Source organism: Anolis sagrei, chromosome 4, assembly GCF_037176765.1.
Source record: "Anolis sagrei isolate rAnoSag1 chromosome 4, rAnoSag1.mat, whole genome shotgun sequence".
NCBI lineage: Eukaryota > Metazoa > Chordata > Lepidosauria > Squamata > Dactyloidae > Anolis > Anolis sagrei.
This window is the reverse complement of record NC_090024.1, coordinates 81,815,034-81,828,836: the sequence shown is the minus strand read 5'-3', so window position 1 is coordinate 81,828,836 and position 13,803 is coordinate 81,815,034. Positions and strand designations below refer to the sequence as shown.

The window sequence follows — 13,803 nt, the reverse complement described above, 5'->3', positions numbered from 1 at the left end:
CATTTTGGACATCCCAGATAGCCAAGTATCTTCTTTTTACTGTAACAAGCATTCAGAAATAAATCATAGGACAGATCAGTAAGACTTAGCCCTGTTACAGGAAAATGTGTTAACGCAAACATGTTTCTTTGTTCAACTTCTGGCAGTTTATATAAAGACATTAATACTTGTGCATAAATGTTTTGTATAGGGATTTTAAAAAAGGAAATCTGTCAATTAAAACTTGGTACAAAAGTATGTACAGATACTTGAGTGATGTGATAAACTTATCAGTCACTGGGCTTATTAAAAAAAAATACACAAGTAGAGTAACCCTTATACAAATTGCTTGAGGATCAGGTTTGGGGGACTTTTTTCCAGATTTTGGGAAACCTACATTTGCAAATATGTACATAATATCTTGGGGGTGGGACCCAAATCTTTAAAAAATTAAATTCATTTCTCTTTTCATGTACGTTGTATACACACAGCTTGATTTAATTCTACACAATATTTTTGAATAATTTTGTGCATGAATCAAAGTTTGTGTGCCTTGTGTCACTATCTCAATTTAGAATATTTTGGATTTCAGAATTCCAGATAAAAGAAACTCCACCTTTGGTAGAATTAATGTGAGGAGGACAGGAAATAGAACAGCAGCATCCAAACTATAGAGCAGGGGTCCACAAACTTTTAAAACAGAGAGCCAGGTCACAGTCCCTCAAACTGTTGGAGAGCTGGATTATAATTGGGGGAAAAAACATGAATGAATATGCACACTGCACATATCTTACTTGTAATGCAAAAAACCCTTTAAAACAATACAATAATTAAAATGAAGAACAATTTTAATAAATATAAGCTTATTAGTATTTCAATGGGAAGTGTGGGCCTGTTTTTGGCTAGTTAGATCGTGTCAGCAGAGACTTGAGAAACTGCAAGTCACTTCTGGTGTGAGAGAATTGGCCGTCTGCAAGGATGTTGCCCAGGGGACACCCGGATGATTTGATGTTTTATCATCCTTGTGGGAGGCTTCTCTCATGTCCCCACATGAAGAGCTGGAGCTGGTAGAGGGAGCTCATCCGCCTCTCCCCGGATTCGAACCTGCAACCTGTTGGTCTTCAGTCCTGCCGGCACAGGGGTTTAACCCACTGCACCACCAGGGGCCCCTGATGAGATAGGATTGTTGTTGTGTGTTTTCAAGTCGTTACAGACTTAGGTTGACCCTGAGCAAGGACCGGGTAAATGACCTTGGAGGGCCGTATTCGGCCCCCGGGCCTTAGTTTGAGGACCCCTGCTATAGAGCTTAACAGGAGTGTTTGTTTTTGTTGATTGAAAATTTTGTTCAATCAAGTTGATTTTTTTTATATCATCAGTCTTACTTGTGGAGAGACAGTCATATTGCACAATATTTTTACAAATTAGTTTATTTACATGGCAGATGAAAGTAATCATGCAGATAATGGGCTAGTTTAATTCATCTCTTTGCATCTAGTGATGCACTTAACATAGAGTTCATCAGTATTAAAATGTCGAGTGACCAAAGCAGTTTCTATTCTTGTTATTCTACAAGTGAATACCTCACCCATAAAATACTGACAATAATGGTGCAGAATTTCCTCACATCAACTGCCATGGAAAACAGTGTGCAAATTATGCCTAAGTCTCAGTAACACTAGGCAGAGGAAAGCACAGGCGTAAAAGACTGGAGTTGTGTAACTAATTTTATGTGACTTGTTCTATACTTTTGTACTGTTTTCACCAATTGTATGTTGTATGTGCACCTTGGAGTGCTTTGTAAGCCACCCCAAGTCCCTTCGGGGAGATGGTGGCAGGATATTAATAAAGATTATCATCATCATCATCATCATTATTATTATTATCTAATGGCACCTCTTCCATGGGCTAACTTAATATTTCCTACCACCTGTCTATTGGTTAGTATATCCAGGTCATGTGATAGACCATGCTGTGTTTTAAGCACAACTCCATATTTCTGCCTCAGTTGTTACTTCTTTTGAGCATAAAAAATGCCATTGTTTTTCATCAGAAGTTAACAATCCAGCCCGTTAATAAAGCAGAATTACCTAACTCCACCAGAAAGTGAAGCCAAAGCAGTAAAGAATGCAATATTGAGATTTCTCTATGTCTGCATAGTACTTTGGGCTCAAAAAGCTCTATCTCATTCCTTAGCAGTTACCTCTGAAAGTGCTTGTTAAGTTGTAATTATTATAATGGTAACACCTGAACCATAAAAAATGGTAATCCCTTACACCTCAATTCTTCCTGTAATTCATTTTTCCTCAAGATGCATTTATGACCACTGCTGAAAAATGTAGAAACAACCCTGCATTTTGCTGCCAAAACACTAACTTGCCTCAACTTCCACTTTCTTGCATAAGAGTCTGGTGGCAATCAAAGTTACACATTTTATTCATTTAAAAGTTTGTTTTAGACCAAGCATGAGATACTTAATCCCGCAGGATCCCTTCCAGGAACCCAAATTTACTTGGAACACATTACTAGCCAAGGGAGGAATATAAATTACTTTGCTTCTTCCTAGTCAACTGCCGCTTACTCGGTTTTGCCCCCTTAAACCATTTGTCTAATTGGATGAATACTGCTGGTATATTCTATGAAGCAACTGGAAGGTCATCACTATCTGTTTGCTCTGTATTCAGATGTTTAAGGAAAGCATCACACTAGAGAATGAATCCACTTTAAATCAGATTTCTGCCTCTGCAGAATTCTGGGGTTTGTAGTTTAGTGAGGCTGTTAAAGGCTTGTCCCTAAACTACGAACCCCAGAATTCTGCATGAGGCAGAAACCGGATTTAAAGTGAATTCATTCTCTAGTGTGATGAAGCGGTAAGACTACAGCCTGAGTACAGCAATGGCTGGCATCTTGTTAGTAACACACAAGTATTAAGGCCAACTCAAACCAATGTCTTTTTTTGTCACTGTAGGAGAAATTCACTCCCACACATAACTGTCTCTACAAGACTCACATTTTTACTGCGGTGCCCTCTTTCTTTGGCCATTTAGTGGCTGGTGATTAGCAGAGAGCCACCTGGCCCCGTCCCTGTAGCCATAAGTAAAATGAAAGCACAATCCTCCAAAAAGATGGTGAGTCTTGCACGGGATAGGAGGGCAAGACGTGACATAGTTCTGCCAGAATGGAACTGTATACTCCATCTCCCAACTGGAGGAGTGTGTGCTTGGTTTATGTGAATTTCAGCCAGCTTAGTTTACTTTCTAAAACAAACCCACAGATCAGGTCTGCATTGTCTTACATAGTAATGTTGTCACAGAACTGAATCTTGAATGTTTAGTATGGTATTCAGCCTTTTCAAAAAAAGCATTAAAACTTTTACAAAGCAATCCAGCTCCTTAGAGTACATTACCTCCTAATTGGTTGACCAGAAGCAAATCAGAAGGCTCAAACAGCCATTGTCAAGCCTAAAACACAATAATGACTTAATTTGTATTATTGCATATGTAAAAATTAAAAAAATGTAAAATGTGCTTTATCTAACTGGTGTCATTTCAATACCTCGGCACAAAACCAGATGAAGTGAAAGTATACCAAACATCTTGCACAAATTCCCAGTATTATTACACAGCAATGAAATTGGGCTGATTTTTTTTAAAAAAACTTATTTTGTTATAAAGTGGTGTAAAATGCAATGTATAAACACTTTTTATCAAGCTTGTTTTATCTCTTATTAAATACATAATGGAACTATTTTTCACACACACATTTTATGTTTTTTGTGCTTTTACAAGAAAGCAAATAATCTTGATATATTCTCTCTGTGAAAGCTATGCAAGCCAACAAGGTGGAATACCAAACAATTCATCAACCATTGAAAGCCATTTAAGTTTCTTGTCTATAGCATTATTACCAGAGCCACCAATATTTACATTTTCGCCAGTAGCAGTATTTCTTGTTTTCCTTGATAATATCTGACATAGTCAATGATCTGTATTACGTTCAAGATATCCACATCATGCAAGACATTTAACACACTGTTTATAGAGAAATTTGAGTATTGTAATAACACAATGCTTGTGTAAGCAGTTCCTGATAAGGCTTTTATAAAGTGGCAAATCCTTCACTGTCATCAAAATAGGAGAACACAATTCTTTGTAGAGAACACTATTATTAATCCCTTTGGTTACCGCTCCAGCAATTAGAAAATTTTGGATCTTCATAAAAATAACAGCTACCTTTTGGTACAGAATCCAAGCTGGCATTTCTCACACTCCACAGATAGTGTAATTGTAAAGCAAGTCTTCTGAAGGTAGCTTGTTTTCTTGTGCAGTTCAAAATATTCTCAAACCAGTTCCACTTTTCACCAATGGATAGCATAGCTGGAAGGAAAGAAATATGTTCCGCATCTTCTCTGCTACTGTTCCGGAGTGAATTTTAGAAATCCAAGGAATTACCATCAGCATGTTGAAACAATAGAAATGAGTCCTTGGCTATCATCTGACACTGGGTCTCTTTACCACAATTGTTCCTGCAACAATGTCATAGGCTGTTCGGTTGTGTTGGAAAAACAGTAGGGTAATGAATGCAGGAAAAAAGGAAGCAATCGAAAAATTCTTGATCAAAGCTCGTATTGTAGACCTAGAAGAAGAAAAATAAAGCGCTGCTGTTTGTTGCTGGGATTGGAGAATGTTGACATAATGTTATATCACAAAACCAAAAATTGTCTGTATCTGTCATTCATGAGAGCCAATGTGCAAATGACCCCTTATTGATGTATTTCTTCAATTGTAGGAGGCACCATAATTTTAGTCCTGTCACCACCACCAAAAATATGCAAAATGCAACTCTAAGTCACACCCCGTTGTAGAGATATTTATATGGGAGGAGTGCATTTTAGAATGGAAGAAATACAGTATTATGTTTTCAATTATTGCTCTGTAATTAAGGGTAGTATTATTATATCCATTCCTTACTCACAAAGCACATCTGTTGCTTTAATTTTATGTTCTATTGACGTTCTTTTGCCAAAGTGTCTTTTGGGAAGGTATATTTATAACTTTAAGCATCTTTCTGGTGGCGCTGTTACGTGGTATTTACATATTCCTTGTTCCAAGTGTTTTCTATGGTTCAATTGCTGTCTATTGTCTAACATTTTAATACATTACAATATTCAGTGGAATTGTGCTCTAGCATTACAGTTCAAAGGGTTTAACACCACCTCTTGCTTCAGATTTTACATAGTAACTGCCAGAGATTATGAGGATGATTGGTCCCCAGGAAACTATACCTCCCAAATAGTTCTTGTTTTGCTTTGTTCTGGCTTACAAGCACCTTCTAGAACACTGGTTCCCAACCTTTGGTCCTCCAGGTGTTTTGGACTTCAGCTCCCACAATTCCCAACAGTTGGTAAACTGGCTGGGATTTCTGTGAGCTAAGGTCCAAAACACCTGGAGAACTAAAGGTTGGGAACCACTGTTCTAGAGAGTGCTACATAATAGTTTTGATCCTCTCCGAGTTATTTTAGGCCCAGGAAACTCATTTATCCCACACCTTTACCATTCTTGATTTAGAGGAAGCTCAAAACCAATGGAAACTGAGTGACAAAGAAGAGAGATTATGCTATTGGGGTTGACTGATAGAAAGGAGGTGAACACTATAGCTTATAAGTCTACTATTTGTCTATTTTTAAAAAATAAACGTGTAAGAATATGTACAAGAAATACATTTAAGTGATATATCTCTTTAGCATTATACAATGGGTCAGTGAGCACTAAGAAAGATGCAATGCATGTATCTGTTATAATGCTCATTCATTTCCAAAGAGTTCTACCCGACAGACATCTAACGAGATAATTACTAAAGAAGAATTACAGATTCTACACATTCTATACTCCTTATTTCTTTCAGAAGCATTACCTATTAGTGGTATGAAAATCAGGGCAATAATTCCTAAGGGTGATAAATAATTCCCTTCCTGGGATATGTGCTGCCTAATTCCTTGAAGCAAGGAACATTAAGTTCTCATGTTAAGTAACTTTCATTATTGCTACAAACATTTTCCTAGTATAATGGCACCTTTTAGATTAGAATCAAGAAGAACAAATCTTTTAAATAAAATCATTTTAAGGCCAAACTCACTACAAATAAGAAAATAATAATGCAATACTATTTGGGGAAATTGTGATATTCTAGTTAGTTACTGGTAAAAATGGTGATACAAAAACATAAAACTTACGTTGTCATGCTGACGTTGGAAGATGGAATCACTAACACGCGACTTGGTGCAATAAGTACAGATGTATCACATGTTACAACTCGAAGACCAAGCAAAAATTTCCCAGGAGTTGCTCCGCCTGCTCCCCAAATACATATAATCTGAAAATAACAGCCAATTTCAAGTTCATAACAAACAAATATGCGTTTTAGTTTGTGCAGCAGTATATTAATTAAGGGATCCTGATGCAATTGGATTAGAATTATAAATATCTCATGTAATCAGATTATTTGGTTAGAGGGGATAGCCTGTAACCTACAGATGTGTCAGTGAGGATGGAAACAACTATCAGACTGGTCTTCTGCTGGTACTTTGGGACAGCATTTCAGACAAATAACAAACTCAAATTATAACTACTTATCTGAATGTGCTCCATATTTGCATACTTTAAGTTAATTAAAAGTTAAGGCATGAATTATTTTAAAAACAGGTCAGGCATGATGTTCAGTATTTACAAGGCTATAAATGAGTTTTACAAGCTTGTAACTTCTAAGATTCACATTTATGATTGCTAATGATCCCAAAAAAAACAACTACCTCTTAAACTAGACAATGTTTCAGTCAAAGGCTTTCTGAGGCACTGCTGATTGAGGTTCTGGGAAATGGCGACTGCAGTGCTCACACTGAGGCAAGCAACTGCGGCAGGACCCCAAAGGGTGTCTCCAGATAGCCATCCCAACACATCATGCAAAATGGGAGAGAGTTGCAGTCATCATTTCACAGGACCCTGATCCCAAGCTCCTTGGAAACCTTTCTTTTGGGGCATTGTCTGGTTTGGGGGAACAGCATCATAAGAAAACAATGGAGCTCCATCAGATAAGCTCCATCTGACAAGCAGGATCTCATGCCTTAGACCACTAAGGGAGAGTGGGTCTAAATACCTCATAGAAGCAGACTAGCAGTCTGTAGACAAGGGCCACTACCATCATTTTCTGCAAGTCTTCCATGGACGTGTCTTCGTCGATTTCTTCTATAATGTAGTGCATGGCAAACTTAGAAATGTCCCTGCATCCAAAATCTCATGTTAGTAAGATAATAACATATCACAGTACAATATAGGCTTTGTAAATCAATGAAACATTTTGCTGTTATAGAAGTCACATTTAGTGGATAGAAAATGTGATCTTAAGTAGAGGTAATTCAACAGCACATACTGCTAATGAATTAATTAGATCTTAGATAATCTCAGTTATATTTAGATCACATTAACTCAATACTATTTACTCTTGCTATAGTTTAAATGTAGGCAAAATATATACTCATTATATAATAAGGAATTTCCTCTACTTCATCTTTAATAACTAGGAGCCCCTGGTAGGACAATGGGTTAAACAGCTGACCAAAAGGTCGGCGGTTCGAATCTGGGGATTGGAGTGAGCTCCTGTCTGTCAGCTTTCCATGTGAAGACATGAGAGAAGATTCCTACAGGATGGTAAAACATCTGGGCATCCCCTGGATAATGTCCTTGCAGATGGCCAATTCTCTCACACCAGAAGTGACTTGCAGCTTCTCAAGTCGCTCCTGACACGAAAAAAAATGTAATAACTGCAATAGCACCTCACATTAACAAAAGTGAACATAATGAAGAAATAAAATACAAGAGACCTCAAGATGAATATCTCTTCTGTAATGACCCTACTGGCTAGATTTAAGCATGCTTCAGTACTACATTGTCAGTATGATTAAAATAACATTCAGCATTCAACGGGACTGCTTTCTAGTTTGCAACACCCCTCCTAAACATGATAGTTCCCAATGAATTTTTCTACCTCCCATTAGGTAACCCGAGGCAGCACAGAATCCAAGAAGCTGTTGTCTATGGTCGACATATAATTCAGTTTCTGAATGCAGATTAACTATTGAATTAGATGACATGGCAGTGCAGACTCATTATCCAGTTCCATGCAGTTTGATCTACATTATATGAGTCTACACTGACCATTATAATGCAATTCAAACTGGGTTACATGGCAGTGTAAATGGTACCTAAAATATCTGGTAAAACTCGCCTTAGAGAAGGCTGGTTAATAATATTGTCATGAATAACTTTAAGCATATATAAATGTTACTTCTGCTGCTATTCTTATGAGATAAGCAAACAAGTTAAACCTTTCAGTGTTGTATACCAAGGTTTATTGGTCAATGCAGTCCTATATAGGGACAGAGAAAATCTTTAAGCAGTTAATTAAGGACAGATGAGAAGCAAGGTGAAAGGCAACAGGAAAAGGGTCAGAAACCTAAATACAAATGTTAAGTGACCTTTGTGCAGAGACAAAAATAACTGATATATAATCAATGCAGAGAAATAAAAGATGACAACAAAAAGGAAGAACAAAAAAAAATTAAGTTTGCTACCACAATGGACATTATTCAATATATATAGTCTCAAGAAGCAGAGGAGTAAAACTTATTATAGTTACATTACATACTGCCAACTTACTTTATTCCACTGAGATGCATAATACTCAGAACTATAGTTGCCTTGATAAAGAAGAGAATAAAGAAATCCACCATCTCTGCTATAAACCTATGAGCCAAGGATGGAATAATATATTCACGACCTGTTTTTGTAAAGAAAACAAAGCAAAACACATTTAACACACATCCTGATAATACACTTTATATAAAAATCAGCTTAATTAAATTTTATTTCACTTTACGTAATCATTCACAACTGTCTATAACTGATGCAACATTATAGTTGTTGGCATCATGTTAGGAAAAACAGGGTGGTAACTGGAAACCACACCAGGCTGAATGGCATTTTATGACACTATTCATAGTGCAGCCTTATGGCAGGGGTGGGTTTTTACTTAAAGTCCTCAGGACATACCTGCTCAATACAGGACCTCAGGGGTTTGCCCTTGTCACCCATCTCAACCAATTTTTTTTATTAAAAATTTGTTCTGAACCTACACTTCTTCCAGGTGCTTTAGATCCAGGAAATATTACTTTCCAACCAGGAAATACATTCAAAGTCACTTCTGATTTGGAATAAAAACTTTTCAGGCATAAAACAGCCAAGGAGAGGAAACAAAGGGTGCACCTACTCTGTAGAATTAATATACACCACATTAACTACCTTGGCTCAATGCTATGGAAACTGGGATTTGTAATTTGGTGGGGCACCAGCTAATGACCATTACAAACTAAAGGGTCTCTGCCCTGTGTGATAAATGTGTAGAAATGCTTGATATTTATCTTTTATGGAACAGCATTTTAATGTGTGTTTTTCTTGAATTTTTATATTATTTATGTGTTTTTTACTGTGGTGTGACACACCTTGAACCATGGGGAGAGACAGGTAAGAAATAAAATTATTGTTATTGATGCTGTTATTGTTATTATCAAACTACAACTCCCATTACAACACGGCTTGACCCATGGCAGTTCAAACTATATCAAACGACATTAATTCTACAGTCTAGATGTACTCCTCGTGAAATTGCCCACACACACATTAGGAGGTATTGCTAAAAAATTGGGGGGAGCATAGGGGCCCAGGGAACACTTACAAAAAATCTGGAGGCATACTTTGTCTACTCCTTATACCCTGTGGCATAAACCCACCCTTTCACAATACTGCAAGCTGTTGGGTGGGGGGGCGCTCCACAGTTCCTGGCCATTGTGATGCCACGCACACCTAGGGTTCATTTACAGTATACTGCCGAAATAATGCACTTTGACACAATTCTAATCGCCATGGCTCAGTGCTAAAGAACCCAGTAGTTGTAGTTTGGTGAGGCATCAGCACTCCTAGGTAGAGAAGGCTCAAGACCGTATAAAGCTAACTCCCACAATTCCATAGCACTGGGCCATGGCAGTCCAAGTAGTGTCAAACTGTATTAATATTGGAGGCAGATGTCCATTCAAAAACCATTCAGAAACAACACATGCATTCAATGCCTCTTATCAATACTGTTACCAATACCACACAAATTTGTTCCATGAAGCTTGTATTGTAGAGGCATGAAGACGACTTTTGGAATTAAGGTTTTTTTCATATTACTAACTTGTGGAAACTTCTATCTATGTTTTATTATAAACCACTGGAAAACTAGGATACATAGATGGAATCTAAGAAAGTCTAAATAACAAAATCTAGGAACTCAGTAGACGCATTTGACTTTTAACAGTAAACTGTGATGAACCATCAGCACCGGCTTACAAATGGAGCAGCTAAAGCACAAACCTGCAGAGCTCAGGTATTATGACAAACAAACAGACCAAAGTCCTTAGCTTGTTTAGTTGCAAGTGAAAGCAACTGGGCAATATCCACTGACACACTGCCTATGAATAACGAAGCAGGTTCAAAAAGAAAGAGATGAGCGGAAAAAAAAACTGATCTCTGGTTCAAAGCCCCTGGGACTCAAACCACAAACTATTCTGAATTGTATTGCTCTAAAAGCAGATCAATTAATATGGGGATTATTTCTAGAGTGCGTTGATGGTAAATGTTGAAATCTCTCATACTTCTAATCAGGTGGATTAATTATTTATGTTATTTCATGTTTCATTTTTTAAATGCATGAATCTAGGCTAATACTACTGTCATGGAATATTTCAGGGATACTACTTTTTATCAGACTATAGCAAGAACATATAATGTGAAGGAGTTAAAAGAAGAAAATGAGGCATTCTTCATATAGCTCACTGCTGACTTTCTGAAAAGTTATGAAAACTAAACAAAAAAGAGAATGCAGAGTAGATACTCTCGCTATTCTTTGTATTGGACTCCAGTATTGCCCCACTGTAATTTATCCAATGTGCCCACACTGCAACACACCCAGATATTTCTAGATGAGCAGCCTTGTTCAGCTTCAATCCTACACTCAGTTACCAGTGAAAATACATAAAGAGATTACAGAATTGCACTGTGTTTCAACAAGAATCTCCTGTGGCACACTAAACATTAGCAGATGCATTGTGGGTGCCTTCTCTCCTATGTCAACAAACCCTTTGCATCTGTGCAGGTCATGGAGGTTCTGTGTGGGAAGTTTGGCCCAATTCTATTGTTGGTGGGATTCAGAATGCTCTTTGATTGTAGGTGAACTGTGAATCCAAGTGACTACAAATCCCAAATGTCAAGGTCTATTTCCCCCAAACTCCCTCTGTGTTCATATTTGGGCATATTGAGTGCTTGTGCCAAGTTTGGTCCAGATCCATCATTGTTTGAGTCCACAGTGCTCTCTGGATGTAGGTGAACTACAACTCCCAAACTCAAGGTCAATGCCCACCAAACCCTTCCAATGTTTTATGTTGGTCATGGAAGTTCTGTATGCCAAGTTTGGGTCAATTCCATTGTTGATGGAGTTCGGAAAGCTCTTTGATTGTAGGTGAACTATAAATCCCAGCAACTACAAGTCCCAAATGACAAAAATCATAATTTTTTGAGTGATGATCACTCCTTGTGTTGTGAGACGTTTTGTTGCCAAATTTGGTGTGATTTTGTTCATTGGTTTTTTTGTTTTTAAGGTACTCATTATGCACAGAGCATTTATATATATATAGATTATATGTGCATATATATATATATATATATATATATATATATATATTGCAAGCCACTCTGGGTCCCCTTCGGTGTGAGAAGGGCGGCATATAAATGTCGCAAATAAATAAATAATAGTGTACATAAGAACGACATACAGGTTGTGTACCCCTTATCCAAAATGCTCCACAAGTAACCAAATGTGGGGCCTTTCAGATAGGCCCAGTCTGTGTGTTGTTGTTGATGATGGGCCCTCTCCCACTCTGCTCACCTGCGGGCCGGGTGGTTTCCCTGGAGACGCTGCTGGGGGCGGGGCCGGCGCGCGGAGCCGGGGGCGCGTGCCTAGCGGCGGGGGGCGGCGGTTGCCCGGCAACGGGGGCGGGCCTGCCCTCTGGAGCGGCGGTCGCGAGGAGGTAGTAGCAGGTGGGGACGTTGCCGTAGTAACAGCACGCGCCCGGGTTCGGAGATGTGGAGGAGGCCGCGCCCGCCGTCGTCGCCGTCGTCGTCACGGCTCCGGCCATGAGGGCAGCCAGGCCGCTGGTCTGCCAGCTCAGGTAACCGCAGTAGGAGTCCCACAGCCATTGGTGGACGCGCCGGGAATACTCTGCGGCACTGAGGGCTTCCGAGGCGGCAGCAGGAACGGAGGAGGAAGGAGAAGAAGAAGCAGCGCCTGCTCTTCTCCTTCTTTCTCCTCCTCCGCCTCCCTCAGGACCAGCGCCGTCGACAGAAGGCATTTCCGAGGGCTCTGCCATAGCCCCGGCCCTGTCACTGTTTGAGCTGCCCACTGCGCATGCGCGTCCCACGCCCAGGTCCCCGCCCACTGTCCTCTTTTTCCCTCCTGACGCAACCGCCCCGCTGTGACGTCAACATTTCAGGGGCGGGGCTACAGGGAGAGGGCAGAGGTCAGGTTATGGATTGGAATGTCCCACTTCGCTTTGACTCTTGGGAGGCGCATGCGCCACCAAGGAGCTCCCTGTGACGCAGTGGGTTAAACCCATGTGCAGGCAGGACTGCAGACTGACAGGTTGCAGGTTCGAATCCGGGGAGAGCACGGATGAGCTCCTTCTGTTAGCTCTAGCTCCCCATGCGGGGACATGAGAGAAGCCTCCCACAAGGATGGTAAAACATCAAAACATCCGGGCGTCCCTTGGGCAACGCCCTTGCAGACGGCCAATTCTCTCACACCAGAAGCAACTTGAAGTTTCTCAAGTTTTTCCTGACACGAAAAAAAAAATACCTACCAAGAGCCCTTCAGCCAAAACAAAGCGGGCAGAGAGGGAGACTTCTTGGGGGTCACAAATGCTGTATAAGCTTTCAGTTGCTCCAAAACCCTTAACCAGGCAGAAGGTAAATGGAGTAATGGCAAAGGGCAGAACAGGATAGTTTGCATTCAAGCAATAGGTCAGGTCAGTAATTGCTTTGATTGTCAGCTATAATCCTGTTCTCTGATAAAGGTATGTTTTTATTTTGCTGGTGCTCAGTTCAAGCCTAGCTCTATGCCTTTACATTTATTCAAATAGACTACTGTTTTCTGCTTTAGCTCTGCCTATATTGATAGAGTGGCCCTTCGGTATACAGTGCTGATAATGTGTTGTTGTTGTTCATTTGTTCAGTCGTCTCCGACTCTTCGTGACCTCATGGACCAGCCCACGCCAGATCTCCGTCGGCCGTCACCACCCCCAGTTCCTTCAAGGTCATTCTAGTCACTTCAAGGATGCCATCCATCCATCTTGCCCTTGGTCGGCCCCTCTTCTTTTTTCCTTCCACTTTCCCCAGCATAATTGTCTTCTCTAGGCTTTCCTGTCTCCTCATGATGTGGCCAAAGTACTTCAACTTTGTCTCTAGTATCCTTCCCTCCAATGAGCAGCTGGGCTTTATTTCCTGGAGGATGGACTGGTTGGATCTTCTCGTAGTTCAAGGCACTCTCAGAACTTTCCTCCAACACCACAGTTCAAAAGCATCTATCTTCCTTCGCTCAGCCTTCCCTAAGGTCCAGCTCTCACATCCGTAGGTTACTACAGGGAATACCATGGCTTTGACTAGGTGGATCTTTGTTGCCAGTGTG

At 39.9% G+C, this 13,803-nt stretch overlaps 1 protein-coding gene across 1 annotated transcript; it reads right to left on the bottom strand.

The window, feature by feature from the left end:
* Window positions 1–289: 289 nt before the first annotated feature.
* On the bottom strand, window positions 290–12,542 carry FAM8A1 (family with sequence similarity 8 member A1). The gene is made up of 5 exons (XM_060774849.2): window positions 12,010–12,542; window positions 8,688–8,808; window positions 7,129–7,252; window positions 6,209–6,348; window positions 290–4,611 (listed from the first exon to the last, which is right to left on the bottom strand). The coding sequence occupies exons 1-5, from the start codon at window positions 12,488–12,490 to the stop codon at window positions 4,467–4,469; spliced, it is 1,011 nt and encodes a 336-aa protein (XP_060630832.2). The 5' UTR covers window positions 12,491–12,542; the 3' UTR covers window positions 290–4,466.
* Window positions 12,543–13,803: the final 1,261 nt, after the last annotated feature.